The sequence below is a fragment of the Pieris rapae genome, chromosome 8, assembly GCF_905147795.1.
Source record: "Pieris rapae chromosome 8, ilPieRapa1.1, whole genome shotgun sequence".
In the NCBI taxonomy this organism is placed as follows: Eukaryota; Metazoa; Arthropoda; class Insecta; order Lepidoptera; family Pieridae; genus Pieris; species Pieris rapae.
In genome coordinates this window covers 5,986,651-6,009,861 of record NC_059516.1, presented here as the reverse complement: position 1 = coordinate 6,009,861, position 23,211 = coordinate 5,986,651, and the positions used below count along the sequence as shown (strand labels likewise).

Genomic DNA, 23,211 nt, shown 5'->3' with positions numbered 1-23,211 from the left:
TACTAGTGGCGATGCAACCTTTTTACATACACATACATCCTCGGCCTCGGATTTGTGTATCACATATTTTAAACTATTAACTACTATCACTAGATCAACTATCGCAGTCACTTTTTAGTGTAAGGCGCATTGGTTTCCTCACCATATTTACCTTCACCTTACGACCGAGCCTTAAATGCGCACATGGGCAGAAAGTCCACTGGTGCACGACTAGGGATAGCAGCGACTTCATGGGTAAGAGCCGTACGCAGTTAGGTAGGTAGTTATTAAACGATTTTTTATATACGTATATAAAATAAAAGCTTTACACAAAAGTTTTTTAAGTTTGGATTTATGTGTGAGCAATTATTATGTCAGTTTTATCGTTATATATACATTATGGATAACTCTTAAATATTATCTCATCATTAGTGGTATCTTCTAAAGCAAAATCGCATGAAATATATTTTAGTATTGATTGTTCATACCAACGTCTGTAAAATAATCACGATAAACCGATAATAACAATAAGTCAAATATGTATTACTAGTATTGAAGTTAAAAAGGGCACATATAATTATTTTACGTTGTGATCCAATAAAGCTTATATATTGAAACGATAATGAAATATTTCGATAAAAAATTAGAAATCGGTTTTGGTAAAAAATTCTTTGAACGTCGGCTTGGGAATACGTCACTCACAAATACAGGTGTAGTACAAGTTACAAGATATTGTGACAGCAATAATTAATCGTTATTTATAGTATATATCTATGAACTAAACCACGTAAGTTAGAATCAAACTTTATTTTTATTTAAACTAATAGAGGCCTTTCGTCTGCATTCGTAAATCACTAATTTGAATTTAATAGCAGTGTACCTTTCTCAGATGAATTTTATTCAATAAAGTGGAATTAATATTATAATTTTAACTCGCGTCAACAACTTTAAATCTTTAATAACAGATAACCCACTATAACGTATGTCTAATGTAAATACACGTTTGTAAAACAAATTTAAAACATATATTTATACAAGCATTTAGATTGTCATATAAGATAAGCTATCCTCGACATGATCGCTTTATGAATTGTGCTTTAAGTCAGATTAACTACAAAACGTTACAATAAGAGTACATTTGATACGTTATATTCGCTGTCGGTTTGCACGGTCGCATAAGTTTAATGAAGGATAATATAATGCTTAGCTTTGATACCTTGAGTAATAACTACCTGCTTTAGCGTGCGACTCTTACCCATGAAGTCGCTGTTATCCCTAGCCCAGCACCAGTGGGCTTTCTGTCCATGTAGGCATTTAAGGCTCGATCGTATGATGAAGGTAAACATCGTGAGGACACAAAAAAAAATGCGCCTTAGACTAAAAAGTGACTGTGATAGCTGATCACTCTTAAAATATGTGATCACGAAGCATATACACAAATCCGAGGCCTGTGTATCTAAAAAGGTTGCATCGCCACTCTAGCAGGTACTATACCAACTAATTATACTTTTAAAATAGTTGTATTACACTTTTAATACAACAACAATACATGCAGTGACGTCCCGAATAATAAATAATAATAATAATAGGCGGAAATCTAGGAAAAGGAAACAATATTTACGTAGGATGTTATTAATAGCTTCGTTATGATGCTCCTTGACCGTATTTGGTATAGCTCATAAACAAACATGTAGGTGACCAAATTAGCTGTTGCGTTATGTCGTTTGATACGTGAATAAATTGTTCTGAAAAGAACAGTTTATACGTTTGCGTTATGATATAAGTGTGTTCTGAAAAGAACAGTTTTGTCAGTTTTGTCGCATAGGCTATAAGCATATCGAAGTGATCTCAGGAGAACACATCCGAACGCTTCAGCCTCTGCGTGCAGAAAAGGGTTAAATTTTTGCCGCGCCTCGCTTTTGTTGAAACACGAGTCAGGTAGCGAAAGATCCCTTTCGTCCACACCCTGTGCGTATTGGCTGAACGTTTTAAGATAACATGTCATTACTACTTTTAAGGATAGTTTAAGTTTTTTATACAAATGTACCTAGTTTTGTAAAATATTATTCATTCTATATTCAAGATTCATTCATTCATTATTCAATATTCAATATACATTCTTATATACTCAGTTCCATCTTCACCTCTTCTCGACAAGTTATTAGGGAGTTTTATTTACTACAACCAAACTCTTCCTAAAGTGAAAAAAACTTCTAAAAACAACTTTAGATTCCCATTAGATCATTACCGTGATACAATATCGAAGCTAGCACGAGATAATTAAAGTAATCCAAGATAAATAATTGATAATCAATATCACCCTCAGGATAAATAATTACGAGCTAAAAATATCACTTTTGACTTAACCTATGCTGGCGTTAGATTCGGTCGCGTCCCTAGATGAAGTTGATAAACGACCGACGCGTCAGTAATCCCGCCAGTAATCTTGCCCGATGCGTCGCAATCTTTTACCTTAACATCAAACTAAAACTACGATTATAATCCCAATTAAACATTAGGTTCATCTTACTTTATTCAAGTGTAAGTTGATATAAAACGTTCAGAGACAATTCCAATCTAGATTGGAATCCTCCATCTGTCAAACCCGAATTTTGACAAATAAGACAATTTATTCTTTAGACAATTTGGACGTGTCTCATAAATCAAGAGTACCTTGATCTTTCTAAACGTATTGTCACAGGCGCTAGATTTTATAATTTTATATTTATTTATTATTTTTATTTGATAGTTATTTATGTTTCAGTTACACCTGGAAACGACACTTTTTTGAGCCAGGTTAGTGAGTGTGGGTATACATATTAAATCGGTTTCGTATTATACATGTAATGTTACTATGTCGAGATGGACCAGCGTTGTTGCTAGAATAACACTGCTTATGAACATGAAAAAAGTAAAAAGTATTAACTGTACATGTAGTGTGATCATAAGTTATATACCCGTAAATTTCAGTGTAACGACACAATAATTATAACCATCAGACCTTTAACATCCTAGAAACCGCCAGATATTGAAAGAACTCAGTCGGTCTTTTTTAAAATACTTGGGATTTGTATTGCTATTGTCAAGTAAGGGCTAACTGAGGCCCTGACTTTTCTGGTCTCTCAGGCGTATAAAACTGGTGCACTTCTTTCCGAAGAAAATGGTCTACGGGACTTCATTAATTCATTTATATGACAACAAAGGTTCTTATTCTTTGTCTTCGAAAATCTTAAACAATTTTTCTATTCCATAAACATCGACGACACAACAAATACTACCAAAGTCTGATCGATCCGTTATTTATGAGAATACTTTTTATCTTTAGGGTCTTTTCCTTACTGTTTACTTCACTTAAACCTACCAACTATACATCGGACGGAAAAATTAAACTGGGTAGGACAGAACAGGACAAAAACATGCGTAACCAACAAGCATATGAGTGTCATCAAAGTGGTTGAAGCGAGAGAGGTATGTCAGGAACTTAGCATGTGGAGTTCCGTGGCCTGCCTACCCTTTAGGGAATTTAAAAAAAATCAATAATTATCATACAATTATTATAAATTAAATTCCCAATGAAATTGTTTCAATTTAAACCATCTAATAGATTTCGGACGAACATTATTAGAGCGATGCCAGGGATAACAGCATTTACATAAATAATTTAGTATGCCAGTCAGTCCGATGTTCACTATTCTATTTGCGAGGGAATTATGTCATAGAGTCCGAAGAAATATTCATTAATAGATCAGTAAAAATATCGTTATATTTATTAGTATCGGCAAGTATTTAGTCAGTTTTGTGTAGTTATGCGTAGATAAACCTAAAAAGGACTGGTCAAAATTATTAATCAACTTATATGATCGCAAATTATCAAAACCCTAATGTCCTTCTTTAACTGGAATAAAGGCAACTATTTATCTGGATTTATACTACCATGATATGTATGTTTAAATTAATTATTGGAAAAAAATTATGTATTAGATGGTCATTACAAATAACAAATTCCATTTTTCCAGCATCTACCAGCTAAAAACACAAAAACATTATGTATAATGATTGTGTTAAAGGTAAGTCAAGACCTTCCATTTTACTGTAAGGAAATAAAAACATATTGCAACACAACAGGCCAGGCGCAGATATTTCAGGTCCTTTCACAATAAATACCTTTTTTATAATTAAAACTTTGTTGCAATATTACAAATCGTAAAGTGAACTTGAATAATTAAATTCAATAGTGGCCCTATATACAAGTGATCTATTCCATGATATACATCAAAGATACTATGCTGAAGTATCTATAAGCACTTGTAAACCCTTGTACAGTGGATTATAATTATCTATCTCTATATACTTGCTGATATACGCCGGAAACCAATAATTAATCCACAATCTCAGAATGTTTTTAATCTGAGATTGTGGATTAATAATTATCAAACCGTTACAGTCGATCGTTCTCCTACAACCCTATAACCATACCCTACGAAGACAGTCCATTTTTGGCGAAAGATAGAATGAAATCTCTTCGCTATTTAATCTCATATTTGATAATCAATATAAACCAAATAAAGTAAATAAAACCGTAACACAAATAATATTAAACTGATAACATCTATTTTTAAAACATATCAAATAGCCTTTTAATTATTTTAAAAACTGGTGTTAGTTAAAATCTTAAGCTATTGGCATAGTTGAATTGTCATTTTCATACAGAGGTCTATTCACATACACTGATCCGTCATCCGACCTACCATGGATAGCTCGTATCGACAGATGGTTATTACAATCCATCGATTGGTTATTGATATTATAATATATAATTTATTGGCACACTTTTATCAATATTTGGAATTTATATGTCTATCTCAGATGGCCAATAATGGATTGAGATAGTTTTCGGTGATAGCAACATAGAAAGAGATATATCTCTATGGAGTTGTTGAGAAATTCATCCGACTGAGTTGTTCATTGTCATTACAGTGACCTCAGAAGTTAACGTTGCTAGCTCCATCTATTTCCCTCGAGTGTCACTACATTCTGATAGATTTATACAAAGGGTTTATTATAAACCTAAACTCCGAGTGTCCTAATAAAACTTTTAGATCTCATTAAAACAATTTATTTTAAATTTGTACTCTAAATAATATTTTGAAAGACAATATAAGCGCATATCATTGATTTGCATTGAGATTCTCAATAAAAGGCATGCTCATTAGTTCAGAACAAGAAAGGTCTTTGTTGAAGTCAACAATAATTCTCATATTGTGTATAAGCTAATTGCTACTTCTTTGTGTGACTAGCTCGAGGCAGTTTGAAGGACGCTTTTGTTTCAACTGTGAACCATTTTTAGTGTATTTTCATACTTTTAACCCCTGACAAGGGTTGCAACCTTAATGGTACGTATAACTATACGTAAAATAAAAAGAAATATAATATTTATTTTTAAATATTATTATCATCATTAAATTATTATTCAATTTCATGTGTAACGTGGCAAGAAAAGTCGGCACCATCTAGATTGTAAAGTTCTTTAGCGTGGTGTTACGAACTCACTGAATACTTACCTATATATACTTTACCGATGTATACTTTATCGATGTATACTTTACCACCTGGAGCTATGTTATTACAAACTTTATAAGTCTGAATTTTTTTGTAAATAGATTCCTTAAGATTTTCTTCATTTTTTACAACAAACTTTTACCTAAACCAACATTATACACATATTTGATTGTGATCATATATGTAATATTTGTATTGTCTTTTATCACAACTTTTATCATATATTTGTGCAGGCAACTGGTTGTCAGTACAAACAATATTTCCTGATATCCTGATAATAAAATGTTACCGTAGTATAAGTAGTTTTAATATACTATAGATACATGTTGTGTAGTTAGATATTACTAATGTTTGATCAGTTTTTACAATTATTCTCCAAGTACCCTTAGTCATTTGTAGTAATTGTTTCAAGGAAGTTGGTTCTTTATATCGGTAAGTTTTTAAGGTAGAAACAAAACACTGTGATTAATATTAACACCACATTTGTAAATTGTATATTCTGTAGGTTAAGGTAAAATCAGTAACAGGTAAAATATTTACAACCGAAAATGTTACATTTTCAAACCCGATTTAGAAACATGAAAATGAAATTTTCAGTCCACGGGGAGCTACGATTTTACTCTACACGAAACAATATTTATGTCAAATAATACTTCCAAAAACAATTGTAAAATAAGGCATTTCGAAGACCTTATGAATTCTGACAGTTCGATTGGAATTGGGAATTACTAGCGAGCTGTGATTGAACGATGTATATCTTTTTCTATGGGCTTCTATTCTTCTATGAGCGAATGTATGCATATATTGTAAATTATATTTTGAAAGAGTAAGGTTTTACCAATTCTTCTCCATACAATACAACCTATTAGAAGGGGCAGGTAGCATCATCTTTATATTTTATTTAACGTTCAAAAGTGCTATTTCCGGTGGTATAATCGGAATAAATGATTTGATTTGAGTCAAATTTTTAGCTGTAACTTTGAAGCTGAATTATAAATTTATAGATGAACTTAAAGCTGATTGAGCTTAAATCGTAATAATTAATTTACAGTTCATAAATTAATTATTTCGATTATAATTAGCTACTACATGTTTCTATTATGCATCGGGAAAAAAATCCCCTCATTTATAATAATTTGCATGATTGTCACCTACGTTCACAGACAGGGTCAAGAACGTGCCCTGCAGATCTATTCTGAGAACCATACGTACGAATAATTTAAAAAAATTACATTTAATAAATTTCTCATGCGAATGATTCATACGTATCTTACCCCTATATCTTTAAATTTTTTTTCAAGAAGATCACAAAACGATCAAAAATGGTAATTCTATAAACATAAACAATTTCCAAATATTTAATAGTTTTCATGAAATTAAAACAACAAGATATACTAGACACTAACACTTAAATTGCATTTTATTATTATATGTTTTTTTTAATATGTTACTAAAACTGTTAAAGTTTTTAAAGAATAATAAATAGCTTCAATCCGGTAAAAAAGTGTTTTTTTAATGTATAAAAACCATGTTAATAAAAGTAAATATATATAAATTATAATATCCTTTGTTATACGTCTACTTGATGTAGCAGTAACTCGCTGACCATGTTTGATAAAAACCATTCGAAACACCGACATATATAAAAAAATATAAATTCGCGTTATATTTCGGAAGTCTATAATTTTTGTCAATGAAAGAGAAATTTTTTTTAATATATGTAATATTTTGTTTTAGATTATGCTTTTTCTAATATGGACAGGCGTACTCATCGCAGTTATTTACATTTATCTTCGACGAGCCCATTCCAGATTCACACCGTACGATGTTAAGCAATTACCAACTTTGCCATTCATTGGCAATGTACTACCGCTGATTTTGCGCAAGATGCACTTTGTAGAGGATTTGTCACGTTATTATGACAGCTTTCCTGAAGAACGGTGGGTATCACTGTCATTTGTAAACCTCTTATACTACTTCTTATATAATATATATATATAATAATGTTTGCTTTAATCACTCAGCGATAAAAATATAAATGTTTTTTTGATTATGACGTATAAAGTAGATTATTTCATAATAACATTCACGTAGGCAATCCACGTTAAATGAATTCTATCAAGGTATATTCAATTACAATGTTTTGTTTCTTTGTGATAATATAAAATCAATGAAAAGGCAAAATAACTGTCAATATTTTCACGCAATAGCGAGACATTTTTCTCATATTTTTGTGGTAACATCATAACAGAAGAGCGTGAATGTCATCAAAAATCTCAGGGAACAGGGGGCCTACCATTAACATTTATACAACAATCTAGTTAAGATGCATTTCAGTTTAGGTACTTAAAGTGAATCGCATTTTTTCGTACCATGACCTCCTATAAACTGAAACGTAATTGAATCGAAGAAAATTACTGAAGATACGCTAGAAGTATCAACGTCGACCTTTATTCACTAGTTATGTAGATTACTGAACGCAGCTGAAAGAACACGAAACTATAAAAAATACTAGGCATAAGACTTTTATCAGATATCTATAATCAACGATCTTAATTAATTATTTTTTCAGGTTCATTGGAAAATATGAATTTACAAATCCCGTCATAATTGTGCGTGATTTGGAACTTATTAAAAAGATTACAATTAAAGATTTCGAGTATTTTCTTGATCATCGAGCGTTTACAGATGAGACGGTGGAGCCCATATTTGCAAGAAACCTTTTTTCATTGCGAGGTCAGCTATTTCTATTTAGGTTTTGTAAAATTAATCTGCAACCCATTTCATAAACACTTTTGAGTTGATTAAGATAAATTGTTGAAAAAGTACTCGTATTAAAAGTAGTATTTTAATCGTAAAGGTAAGAAATAGAATAATTTTAAGCAAGAATGGAGCAATAATTCGTTCTGGCTCGAAGGACCAAAAACAATGTGCAAAATATTATAAATAAATTCACTTTGCACTTGAATATATTTATGGGTAGGACTTATATGCATAATTATGTAGTTAGGATATGATATTTCTAATTACAATTATAGGTGATGAATGGAAAGACATGAGATCAACTTTGAGTCCAGCTTTTACTAGCTCAAAGATTCGAGTGATGGTACCTTTTATGGAGGAGGTAGGAAACCAGATGATGGCCATCTTGAAGAAGCAAATCAACGCGAATGGAGGTAGTTAAAAATACATTAGTAATTGTATAAAATTTCTAATACAATTCTTATATATTATAGCATTCCATCGTTCGAAATATTAGGGTTTTCTCACGTATTTTGTTTTTAGGGTATCTTTATTACCATTAAATGTCTAGGAGCAGAAGGCAACTGAAAACTTCTTCTACATTCCATTTAACTAGTTGGTAAAATCAATAATTAAAATGTAACATAAGAATTACACACGCAAAATAGAAAAGTTATGTGTCGTAATCGTTGATCAAGTGATTTGAAGAGTATAATCTAGTCATTGTATATTAATATACATAACTATTACCTTTTTTATTAACTTAAAAATATAGAAAATAGTAAATAAACGCTTAAAAATATAAATGCTTAAATATACAGTTGTGTTATCCAATCCGCCCACTAATAATGCGATGAACTTGATTTGAACTTGAATTACAACAAATGTTTTTGTCAGGACTTATCGCTAAATTGTTTTGTTTTATAATACATTTTTAAACACATCGTTCCATGACTCTTAGATAGAGGACATAATGGGCGAAGTAAGCACTTAACTTTTTGTTACCGCTTGATTGCTTGACCCATAAAAATAGAATAATAAAAATTTAATTAATCCACCGCTATGCCAGGTAGCAGATATTTGCTAGGGTTATCGTAAATAAAACATGTGAACAAAAAGTATAACTTGTTCTATTGCTAAAGAGGTCAAAAAATTTTTTTTTTTATGTTAAGCTGGTATCTTCATTGTGTCGTAGATTTAATTGGTAGAAAAGACGAATACCTTTGTGTAACAATTTATCAGAAATTTTAAAGACATCAACGATAAGGTATACAGACAACCTCATCGTTTTTAAGTCAGAACCGATAATTAACATAAAATGTTTTTCCGTCGTATTATTGCAGGTTATTGTATAAATATAATTATATACCTTGCGAACTACAACTGCGCAGTTGCAAGTAATAATAAAACTTAAGTAACTGACTGTACGCGAACATATTTGCATAATGTTTTAATATATTTATAAATCTATAACATAACATTTTAAAAACTATTGACACTTGTAGTTTTAATCTCAAAAAATTTAAATAAGAAACAATTATTTAGCTTTAAATGTCTTAACATAAATGTGAATTATAATACACTAGCGGACACTACAGACGTTATCCTACATGATATTTCAAGCGATTAGCATATTAAACAAAGTATGAAAGTATCGACTGCAGTGCCATTTGCCAGGCTGATTCGTGAATCTAAACCATCCAAATAAAATCATTCAAATTATCAAGCCGTTTAAGAGGCAGTGACATACACACATACGGTAGAATGACGTATATAATTGTGTATATATGTAAGCTATTCTATCTTTTCAGTTAGATCAAACAGCACACGGTGTGCAAATTTGATTGAAATCGGTTAATTTAATTTAAATGTCTTTAAATGTTTAATTAATAAATGTCCATAGCAGACAAAAAATATAACGCGTAATTTATATATATTTAGTGATACATTTATATATATATCTGCATTATAATTGTATATAAAGTAATCTTACAGCTAACATAAATTAATATAACAAAAAAAATAACGAACCTCAAAATATAATAACTAAAATATATAATTAATTAAGCGTTTGGGGATCAGTTATTTATTTTTAAGGAATTAATTGAATATTGATTTTATTGTTGTAGCACTATGTTAGTCATGGTCAAATCTTAGCCACAAAATATTTTATAGGTCAACCAGTAGAAGTAGACTGCAGGGACCTAACTCGCCGTTACGCGAATGACGTCATAGCTACATGTGCTTTTGGCCTCAAAGTGGATTCTCACGCAGATGGCGACACTAAATTTTTTGAAATGGGAAGAAATGCTGCTGAATTCAAAATGCGACAAATCATTATGTTTTTTGCATATAGTGCGTTTCCTACATTTGTTAAGGTAAGCACATGAGCAAGTTGCAGGTAGGGAGTCCTCTAGACAACGCTCAATAGAATTTTCACATTAGGTATTTAGGTGTGAGGTGTGTATTTAGGAATACGAGTCTAGGGTATATGTTAATCATAATAATAAAATATTTTATTGTTTCTCAAATTTTTACATTAATAAATGAGTATGAGACAACCCCCGTAAGTAGTCAAGAGACACTTGTGTTGGGCTTGACCCGCTACTTCCCTTAACTATACAAATATCTATACAAAAAATAGTTATGAACTTATTCTATGCATGCGTGTTTGTGCGTGTGTGCTGTGTGTGTTTGAGTGTGAGCGAGTGTGTGCATGTTTTTAAGTATATCATTAGGTATGTATTAAACTAACAAATTCGTACTAATATGTTAACGCTAGTTGAAACATCAAATTGTAACAACAACTGTACCTATGGTACAACTCCCGCAAATAATATATTTTATTTTGTTTATTATTATAATGCCTTCATGAACATTTCCGCAAGTTTCATATTTTAAAAAAGTCGTTACAGGAAATATTATTTGTTTCAGTGGATGAAAATGACACTATTTTCTAAAGAAACAACGTCATTCTTCAGAAGTTTAGTAATCGATACTATGAGAAACAGGGAAGCTCACAATATACTACGACCTGACATGATACATCTTCTGATGGAGGCCAAAAAAGGTATTGCTTTACCATAGACAATCCTAATAGTTCAAGTCACCGTCTTTGGTTTTATTTTATTTAATTTCCTACAAAACAATGATTCTTACACTTGCAAGACGCTGTCATTCAAATAAGGTTATCGTCGGTAATTTAAAATTTCGCCGGAGGCATACTGAAACAAAAATAATTAAATTACAATCAGGTGAGCCTCCAGCCCGTTTGCCCCCCGTTCTCTAAAAAAAAACAATGACGTTAGAGATTAGACGTATCTCCATGTCTTCCTTTAAGGCCCCATCCATATGGAGAAAGATATATGTCACAAATAAGCTGAATTTTTTGTCCCAATATGTTTAACATTTGATGTGCAAAGTCGTTTTATGGGTTTTTCTATTAAATTTACATTTATGCAGTTTTCTGCGTAATGCGTAGCTAATGATGTTGACACGTGAATTTCTATTTATTCAAGAAAGTCACGTAATTGTAATGTTTCAACAAGGTATCATTATGAAGTGCATTTTATCTAAAACAATACGTGATAGTTCCATTAAGCTTAACTATGTGTGGAGTACTCGATAAATATTACTGCAAATGTTGCGCAATAGGTAATTGATAGGTAAACAGATCACCTTGGTGTCACTTCTAAACCCTATGAAAATATTATATTTATTGAAAAATAAATCCTTGGAAAAATAATCTAATTAAGTTCAGTGTCGGTTGTTGTATAGAAAAAAAAGAGACATATAGAAAAAACATCTTGTTTTGAGCTAGGTAACATTAATTGTTTAAAACATTAGCTTATAACTGATATAACATTAGGGGGTTGCGACGCTGGATTCACAAAGAACTAACTTGACTCATTGAAGAGTTCGTGAATCTATGTGATACTTATGTTATAGGACATTATTGGAAATTTAGAATTACAATTTATGAGTTAGGTCAAAACTAAAGGGCTCATATTGGCTTCACTTGTGCGATGATTGTTTACATTTTGTTTACGCTTCTGATTATGAAATAAAATATATATTTGTAACTTAAATAATGTTAAGTTACATAACTCGAGTTTAAAACTAAAATGGAAATCCATTGCGTGCCTGGGTTGACATTGTTTTTCATTTAAGGGCATTTAAATCACGATGAAAACTCTAAGGAACGTGATGCAGGTTTTGCAACTGTAGAGGAATCTGCTGTAGGAAAGAAACATATTAATCGAAGTAAGTATTTGAAATTATTTTACTATAATTCATTGCAAAGTGTAAACTCCAAGACTCGACCTAATGTCAAAGTCCTGACAACGTCGACTACAAATGTAAAGTTTTCTTCAAAAATCCACAATGTTGATACATCCTTATTCCAAAATTCACATAAGGATATAAAAATTGTGGAATAGAGATACATGTTATAAAGATGACACGGGAGACAAAACTGCTGAATATCCATATTTGGTTACATAGTGCATATTTAAATATGTTATAATAGCTAGCGAAGGTACATCTCAATCTGTTTAATATAATTTAATTTCAAGCTGCTTTATACATAAGAAGAAAACATTGTAAGTACTAAATTCGTTTTAGCCTGGTCAGACAATGATCTGATTGCTCAAGCTGTTCTGTTCTTTATCGCTGGCTTCGAAACTGTATCATCTGCAATGTCATTCGCTATACGAGAGTTGGCGCTGCACAAAGATATACAAGATCGGTTGGCTAAGGATATAAGAGAAGATTTTAATAAAAATAATGGCAAGATAGATTACACGTCGATTCAGAACCTACCTTACCTGGATAATGTTATTTCAGGTAAGACAATAGAAAAATATTGCCTGATTTCAATAGCCATTAACAATAACTAAGTCAGCCTCGTTTTAAGTACTTTTATTTCATTTCTCTCAAATTGTATTTACGGTATGAAAGATACTACGTCAGTAGTTGTCAATCGTATATATTGGAATTTGGATAATCGTGTTTAACGCCACTGTGGATATGTGAAGGCCGTACGTGGTTTGAAGTAAAAGCAGTTCCTTTGACGGCGGATGTAAGTCTCGCATACATAGCACAGTGGTACGACAGCCAACACGCCTGAGACGTCGTCTTCGTGTACTTATACTTAAACGTTTCAGAGGTGCTCAGATTATGGACTCCCGGCTTTCAATTGGACAGAATCTGTACAAAACCATATAACTTGGGGAAACCGAACAAAAATGCCCAAAAAGACTACATCGTAAGTAACATCACCTATATACTTAACATAATTAAGCTATAATAATAATTGTATTTGTGGGTTATGACTGCTCTTATAAATAAATAAATATACCTTGTTAACACCTAAAAAAGTTTGAACATGAAAAGCGGCCTAATGTTTTAGGTTGCCTAAAGTCCTCAAATTTAGATACTGTAATTTTTACAGCTTCAAAAGGGTGATCAGTTAATAATACCAGTGTGGTGTATCCATCGGAATCCGGAGTACTTCCCTGACCCAGAGAAATTTGATCCAGAGCGATTCGCTGATGACAAGAAGGATCTCATCAAACCGATGACCTATATGCCATTTGGTCTTGGTCCTAGAAATTGTATTGGTATGGATAATTTACCTTGTTCTAATGAACCGATATCTACCTTATGTATATAACTAACACTAGCCGAAATTACTTTAAGCCGCGTGGCTACTGAGTGCTAAGTGCTATTGATAGCCATTCTAGCAATCATACTAATAACTTTACAGTGAATTGAGTGGCGTTTTAGTGTCGTTTCAGTGTTCAATTTTTTTCCGTTTTATGATGATGCTACTAAAGCAATGCATCATTCTTTGTGCAAAAGAGATGATTAAATCACATGGTACTATAAGAAACAAAAGATAACGAATTAATATATATTTCTAGTTTACTCATGCCACGTTATTTGAAATTCAACATAAGAAAATATGTTTCATTCAATTAAGTCTTTTAGTTTGCATATGAATAAATATATACAACTGATATTTAAAAACCAAAGTAGTGAATTTTTAAAGAAACCAGAAAATTTAATAATGGAAGCGCCAATTTATTAGTTATAAATAAGTTTTGTAGTCACATTTACATACGAACAAAAAGTATTAAAATAAATACATTTTTCAGGTTCCCGTTTTGCGCTGTTGGAGCTGAAAATGTTAATCTATCAGATTATTCTGCATATGGAAGTTCTACCTTCGGAAAGAACTGTTTTGGAGACAGTTTTTTCAAAGAATACATTTAACCTCAATCTTGAGGGAGGCTTTTTGCTGAATTTTAACATTCGGGAGTCAACAGTATAAACTAGTATTGAGAGCAATATTTGTTAATAATTCTGAAATAATTTTGTTCAGATCTTTTATTTTATTTACACTTCTTTGCCTACAAGTAAACAACAAACATTGATTTTAATCTTAAGAGAATACAAAAAGAGCTAACAAAGCTATAAGCTCCTTTTTTGTATAAAAAAATAAAATAACCTCAGATAGAAAATCAGTTATAGTGTAATACATATAACAGGTAATATAAGTGTGTGTGTATATAATAAGTTATAGAGTATACATATGCGTGCATTTCGACAATCTCTGGGCAGAAGAATAGGACAAAGAGCTTATATTGGGAGGAGTCAAGCCTACTATTTACCACGGCTATCTATATACACGCACGCATACAGCAGTACATAGAACCTTGTATTTGCTTACACATGGAGCTGGGAATTCTGGAACAAGAATAATTTACGCAAAACGTTGCCAAATCCAAACATTTTTTAATAATAAATGTTTTTATTTAAATACTGAATTTTGTAATGTATTTGCAGGCATGTATCGTAAATATACTTGGTGGAAGTAATAAATGTTATGGATTTTTTTTTAATTTCCTTTTAGTTTAATTTGCTTTAAAACTATTATTTTGTCTATTGCATGTTTCAATAAGTCTTAGTTACTTATACTTTTTATTAAATTAATAACAATTAAACAAAGCAATCTTACCCAGAGAGTATAAAATAATTCTAGTATTCTAAAATGTTTCATGAAGTTAAGGCGAAGAGTTTTTTTATTCATATATAATTTTAATTGAATAAACACTCCTTACAAATTACTTGCGCCCAGATCTTCGGTAACTTTGTAATAATTGTGTATTGTGTAAATGATAGACTATGTGTGCGTGTGTGTGTAATGTGTGTGTTGGTGAATTATCTATTTAAAGCCATTAATTCCTCAATTTTTATAAGTATATATAACTTTATTTATGCAGCCATTGGTATTATATAATATATAAGTGAGTATAATATTATAACAACTTTAAATTATTAATTGATAACTGTGCGGCGGCTATTCTGTCATAGGCTATATAGCGCTATATAGCGTGTGGGTTTCATTGATAAATGTACTGTCCATCACGAAAATAATTTTAAATTCCAACCAGCCAAAACTCTTCAGCTTAACATTTTGCAAATATAATTTACTAAATAAAAACTGCTGGCAATCTAGTCTATTATTTTTCTTTCACATTGTATCGCTAGTGTACGGTATAGATAAAGATCATATCAACTCAATTATTAAAGCTATTGTCGTATACTCCGACTCATTCAAGGTGTTCTATTCAAAAGAGTCGGTTCTATATTTAGATGTTTACGAAGTAAAAAAACAATAAACTTTGATGTTATTTGCAATTTCTGATACTAAACAACAAATTGGACCTAATACGTTATAGTAAGTTTAGCGATTTATTTATAATTATATATAAAATTTAATCTTTTATATAATTTAATATATATTTTTTGTAATTTTTCATAAGCTATAAACGTATTTTCTGGCAACTTACTGGCATTTCAAGTGTTTAAATTCATTGTATACTTAATTTATTTCACATGTAGATAATTGTTACTTGTGTAAAATTAATTCTCACTAACGCAGCAAAGCAACGCAGCGCAATTTGACAGATATGAACCGAAACAATAACGTTGAAACTACGTTGAATTGTATAAAACTACTTATTTTCGCTTGTAAAAGATAGTTATTTTTATAACAAATGAACGATTTTTTCAAATTCCATTAAACCAAGAAAGGTTAATAAGTGACATAGCAAGCAAGTAGGCGCTGTAGCCTCGAGCTCTGAGCTGATCTTGTGAGTATAGTACTGACTTCCAGCGTCGTGAATAAAAAACCAACAAAAGAAGTATCAAAGTCTAAATTCATATACATAACTTGTTATTAATGTTTACTAATAGTATGATACGAAGTCACAATATTTTAGAATGTACAAATTAAGCCATATCAAAGTCGACTTATCCATATGCCATATCAAAATGCGCGATGATAATAATTGTTTTGTATTATTTTGTTTTAGATTATGCTTCTCCTTATATGGGCCGGGGTGCTCATCGCAGTAATATATATTTATCTTCGACGAATCTATTCGAGATTCACATCATACGATGTTAAGCAATTACGACCGTTGCCCCTCATTGGCAATGTATTGCCACTCGTAATGCGCAAGATTCACTTCGTAGAAGATTTGTCACGTTATTATGATAATTTTCCTGAAGAAAGGTATTCCACTAACTTTTATTTCCAGATCTCAATGTATACTTTATTCCTATTATTAATTTCACCTATAGTAAATTATCGTTTAAGATAGTAATAATTAAATGGTATTTTTAGGTTTGTTGGTAAATATGAATTCACAAATCCCGTTGTAATTATACGTGACTTGGAACTCATTAAAAAGATAACTATTAAAGACTTCGATTACTTCCTGGATCATCGAGGTTTTACAGATGAGACGGTGGAGCCTATATTCGCAAGGAATCTTTTTTCATTGAGAGGTTAGGTATTATATAATCTTTTTAAGTATTTTGGCTGACTACTTTTTTTATTTAACAGTCTAATGTATCTGTAATATCTCGAGATGCTTAAAATAATACGAAGCATAATTATAATGTTGATGATAATATAGGTGATGAATGGAAGGATATGAGATCAACTTTGAGTCCAGCTTTCACCAGCTCAAAGATACGGGTAATGGTCCCATTTATGGAGGAGGTGGGGAACCAAATGATGGCTGTGTTGAAGAAGCAGATAATAGCGAATGGAGGTAATATAAACAACAATTGAAAAAAAAAAGATTTTAACGCGAGCATGATGCCAGCAAATGCCAAATGTGATAAGGTGAGAGTATCATTATAATCTAAAATGTAATATGTCAAAAGTACTTTGAGACAAGTGTTAAATTACAATTCCGACTGCCCACTTATATTTAAATTTGTGATAAAATTGATTTGAACTTGAAATAACTGATACTTGTCGTATCAAAATGTATACAATCTGCAATCGCGAATATTATATTGATAAGATTTTATAATTAATCTACATAAGTTTATTGTTAAATATCATTACTTTATTAATTTCTTAACAATCACGTACAATTAATTATTAGTTCTCTTTGTGTATTATTTCAATTATTGGATCGATATATAAATATAAATGATTAAAATCTCTAAAAAGGGTCTTGAGGAGAAGTTGCGTATTAAAATGTGTATAAAAATTTGTTGAGATCATGTTCTTTATTAGTTTCAAAATGATTTATTATATAAAATTTAAGAAGATATTAATTTGGAGGACGACAACGATCTTATGCCAACAACGACATACTTCCTATTCCTATTCAACTATAAAATATTTTTTTAAACCAAACTGACTGTTTTACATGTGCTTATAATTTATCATATATTAAATATTTGCTATTAAGAGGAAATTTCAAAATAAACTCGTCAATGTCTTATATTCTGAAAACTTTTGTCAAATACTGGCTATAACAATATTATGTTATGATAATAACTATCCTAAGCTATCTATCAATTTTTATATGTACCCATTCTTTATATATTTCAAAGGCCCTTAGATCTCTTAAACTACGAAACTTGGTTACAATTTTTTTATAGAACAGGGGGCAAACGGGCAGGAGGCTCACCTGATGTTAAGTGATACCGTCGCCCATGGACGAACGCAATGCCAGAGGGCTCGCGAGTGTGTTGCCGGAAAATCGTATAAGAATTTATGTTAACACATTAAACATGTCACTTCTCGTTGGCTTAGGTATTTTACTAAGCTTTGCAGACTCTAGGCACTGCATTATATATTTTGTTTTAGGGAAACCAGTTGAAATAGACTGTAGGGACGTGACTCGCCGCTATGCAAACGATGTCATTGCTACATGTGCTTTTGGCCTAAAAGTGGATTCGTATACCGATGGTGATACAAAATTTTTCGAAATGGGAAAAAATGCTGCGCAATTTAAAATGAGACAAATGATCATGTTCTTTGCGTATAGTGCGTTTCCGGTTCTTGTGAAGGTACTAAAATAAATTCAAAAACACAATTAATTCTTTACTTATATACAATATATTTTATTAATATTTATTTCAGTGTATGAAAATGACTCTATTTTCTAAAGAAACAACGTCATTCTTCAGAAGTTTAGTAATCGATACTATGAGAAACAGGGAAGCTCACAATATACTGCGACCTGACATGATACATCTTCTGATGGAAGCCAAGAAAGGTTATTAAATATCTCTTAAATAACAAAATGTAGTGAAAACTATTCTACTGTATATCGAGTTTTAACTGAGAATGTTGACGATTTTTAAATGATATAAATAATCAACTATGAATCGCAGGTTTGGAAAATCGTTTTTCACTAGCATAAATTTATATTTCCCTCAATAGTAAAAGATACAGTGTTGATATATGTGGTGATACTGATAATTTATTAGCTTTCTTAGTTTATTTAAGTATTTATATAACATATGTAGTATGTTAAATACACTACAATTTCTTTAAAAAAAACAATAATACTGATGAAGGTCTGGCAATTTTTTTGTGCATGTTAGATGCAACAGATATATTCGCTTAACTTGTAATTTAATTAACTAGACTACACATGTTATATTAAATACAATATCCAAATTTAAACTAAAACAAAATCAAAGTATTTTGATAATATAACAACGAACATGGACCTGCTAAAAAGAAAAATGAAAATACACGCTATTGTTTGCGCTAGACCTCACGAGTAAGTCATACGTGTGGAGACTGTGGTTTTGGTGGTAAATTCCTATGATGTAATAAAATATTAGTATGTGTATCAAATTTTCATGACGTATTTTTATTATTATTATTAAATAATAATAACAATAATAAAAACGTTGTGACAAGATTCATATATCGCTAGCCCCTACACTAAGTATACTAGAAAAAAATGATTCCGTATTAGATTAAATTCTACTTATAGGAATTAAGTTTTATCATGTAACTTAAATCAGTTTTAATATATTTGGGTGTCAGCAATAAAAGCCTAATTTAATTCAGTTATATTACTAAGATTAGCTTTACTGATGGGCTTTAGAATATTCTGGAAATCACGTGTACTTATCTACATTCCAATCTTATCTTCATACCAATGCCGCTACAACCTTTTTTAAATCTGAGCCTCAGATTGCTTTATCCGTGTCGTAATATTTTCTTATAAGTTGATCAAGCTTCTTTGCCTGACACACACCTTCGACTGTCTAGGTCCAAAGCATGGTTACCTCACGATGTTTTCCCTTACCGTGCGAGCAAGCATTAAATGCGCGAAATTTCTCTATTTACTGTGTAGTTAGTCCATTGGTGCAACCTCGATCGAAGCTACGATCCTTGGTATGAGAATCGTACGTTGATATAACTAGGCCTACACTGCTCTACTACTTATACTGTGCTTAGTTATACTGATTTATAAGTAACGACATTTTAAATTTAGGGCAACTGAACCACGATGAAAAATCTAAAGAGCGTGATGCTGGCTTCGCAACTGTGGAGGAATCTGCTGTTGGAAAGAGGCATATTAATCGATGTAAGTATATATTATCTTGATTTAATTTTATTTGTAAAATAATTGCTGTTCGTTTGTCTCGCTAAAATAGAATGAGTGGACCGATTTCGCTGATCATGAAATATTTGTAGACGTTCAGGGAAAGTTTTAAAAGAGGAAAACATAAATAAATAAATATAACAATAGAGTAGAATTTAATTTTCCAATAAAAACTCTTCTTAGCTAAAAATATATTAGGCCTTCAGAAATTTTTGTTGCCTAGATAATGTGTAATCTCTTTGGTCTGTTTTAAAATGTTTTATTATGTTTTGAGACAAAGATATGAAGGTTTTTACGATGATTCACACCAAGTCTTCAAGTCGTTTAATAAAACTGTAAATCATTTGCAATATTATAGTCTCAATAATATAGCACTTTTGAAACCGGTTTTATACATTTTTTTATTAATCTCGTAGATCCCAATACACTATTTCACAAATAGTAGCAGGGAAATGTATTTTTTGTTTTTTGAAAAAATAGTTATATAGATACCCTGGACACGATGGCAAGGGAGTAGAGTAAAATATTTAAAAAAATCTCGCTGATCGCAGAAACTACGTTTCATAGTACATATATAAATACGGTGGCTAATTATAAATTCATACTTAATAATTAATTTATCTAATTAATAATTACTATTATATACTAATATTACTATTTATATAATTTTCTTATTTAAGCCTGGTCGGACAACGATCTTATAGCTCAAGCAGTCCTTTTCTTCATCGCCGGTTTTGAAGGTATATCTGCCGCTATGTCTTTCGCGTTACGGGAGTTGGCATTGCACAAAGATATTCAAGACCAGCTAGCTAAGGATATAAGAGAAGACTCCAAGAAAAACAATGGAAAAATTGACTACACGTCGATTCAGGATCTGCCTTACTTAGATAAGGTTATTTCGGGTAAGGATATCCCTTATTTGATAACTTTAATTACCCTTGTTCTATAAAAAAAACCTAAATAACCTATTAATGGAATAATGCAATATGAATACAAAAAACAATTGGTATGTATTAAAGTTTGTAGATCTCTTCAGGACAAATTCGTATAATTATTTAAGTTGTGTTTTTATGTTGCTTAATGATTAGCTATCTAATTAATAGTTGACAGGGTAAACCATTTATTAGCCGCGGCAGTAAATACGCTCGAGAAGAACTTGCCTACAGTTTGGCTCTTCACGTTTTTTTTTATATGTCATCTTGAGAAAAGTATATATTTCTTTATCATTAAAGTACAAGTGGGGGAAAATTATGGTACTAAATCATAGTTTTTTTTTTTAATTTTAATTCCAGAGGTGTTAAGATTATGGACTCCGGGCTTCCAATTAGACAGAATCTGCACCAAACCGTACAATTTAGGGAGGCCAAATAATAATACCGAAAAGGAATATGTTGTAAGTAGTATATTTATACTAACACAATTTCAATATTCCTAGATACTCTTTAAGTAACAACATTTCTAAGGTCATTATTACATTTAAAAATAGAAGCACTACTATCAGCTGTTTTTCATATTGGATTAGTTTCATGTCATTCAAAGTACATGCATTAAGTGTAAGTTTGTACAAGGACCATATTAGTTTTGAATAGCACAACACTTAAATAATATTTTATTATATTCCAGTAAGTCTTACATATTTACAATTAAAGACTGAACAATTTACAGGAATTGGTCCCTAAAAATCCTAATTCCTCTAAATATGACAACATCTTAAACATGTACTGTTTTTTTTCTGCTGATGTCGCCAACTTGGAATTTCATGTATAATTATGTTAGTGTTATATTTACAGTTACAAAAAGGTGATCAGATTATAATACCAGTGTGGTGCCTCCATCGGAATCCGGAGTTCTTCCCTGATCCAGAGAAATTTGACCCAGAACGATTCGCTGATGAAAAGAAAGACCTTATCAAGCCTATGACGTATATGCCTTTTGGGGTTGGGCCCAGAAATTGTATCGGTATGTAACTTTCATTTGTTTAAATGAATCCTAGTTCCTATATCGACTCGCTTCACTAATTCGAACATTAATATCAGGCAAAAAAATTAAATTTATATTGTTCTAAACGGTAGAAAAGTTATAAATTTCCAATAAAAAAATAGTTAATTGGGCACATTGTGAAGGTGCAATTCAGAAGTATAAAATTACTGTATGAAAAAAAATCTTTTCCTATCGGATTTTCAAGGAATCCGATTTTATACGATCATAATACAGACATTTATCCGAAACGTTTTTAACGGATTTTAACGCAAACAACAAAGCCTAATATAGTCGAGCTACGGAAGTGAATGTATTAACATTTTTCAGGATCACGATTTGCACTATTGGAGATTAAGATGCTAATCTATCAGATTCTGCTGCACATGGAAGTTCTGCCATCAGAGAAAACTGTTTTGAACCCTGTTTTTTCAAAAGATACATTTAACCTCAACCTCGAGGGAGGCTTCTGGTTAAACTTTAAGATTCGAGAGTAAACTAACATAAGTGATAAATACTAACATAAATTCATAATTACGATATCATATTCAAAGTGGTGATGGTGCCGAGAAAAATTATAAGCCATCATGTCATACATAAAATAATAATACTATGTTTGCAAAAGCCAAAGCTTGACGACATGTGCCCGGGACAGAAACTAGGCTAACCAGCTGGTTGGTAGTCAGTAGTAGAAGTAGCTACTTCTACTACTGACTACCGCACACCTCATGGGGCCCCCAAGGAACATGAAAGTGAGAGGACATGACGTCTTTGTGAGAGTTTATTAATATCAGTTATTCTCACTTAGGTATATGATTTTATATATTGGATTCGTATTAAATTTTATATTATGTAGTTGGTTTTTTTTTCACCTGCATTTAATTGTATTATTTTCTTGGAATTTATCCCAGTTAAATATTTAAAATTTAACAATGTTAAATTTAAAATATTTAACTGGTTTTAATTTTAATATACGCAAAACATTGTTAAATCTGAATCTGTGTATGCT

General features: G+C 31.2%; 1 protein-coding gene across 1 annotated transcript; it reads left to right on the top strand.

The window, feature by feature from the left end:
• The first annotated feature begins 215 nt into the window (after window positions 1–215).
• On the top strand, window positions 216–23,057 carry LOC110997963. The gene is made up of 22 exons (XM_045629294.1): window positions 216–234; window positions 2,744–2,775; window positions 7,276–7,478; window positions 8,111–8,274; window positions 8,577–8,714; window positions 10,456–10,658; window positions 11,215–11,350; window positions 12,451–12,543; window positions 12,904–13,125; window positions 13,446–13,546; window positions 13,733–13,901; window positions 14,439–14,608; window positions 16,662–16,864; window positions 16,976–17,139; window positions 17,271–17,408; window positions 18,464–18,666; window positions 18,740–18,875; window positions 20,115–20,207; window positions 20,906–21,127; window positions 21,518–21,618; window positions 22,016–22,184; window positions 22,533–23,057. Exons 1-22 carry the CDS (start codon window positions 231–233, stop codon window positions 22,697–22,699), a joined length of 3,231 nt encoding a protein of 1,076 aa, XP_045485250.1. The 5' UTR covers window positions 216–230; the 3' UTR covers window positions 22,700–23,057.
• Window positions 23,058–23,211: the final 154 nt, after the last annotated feature.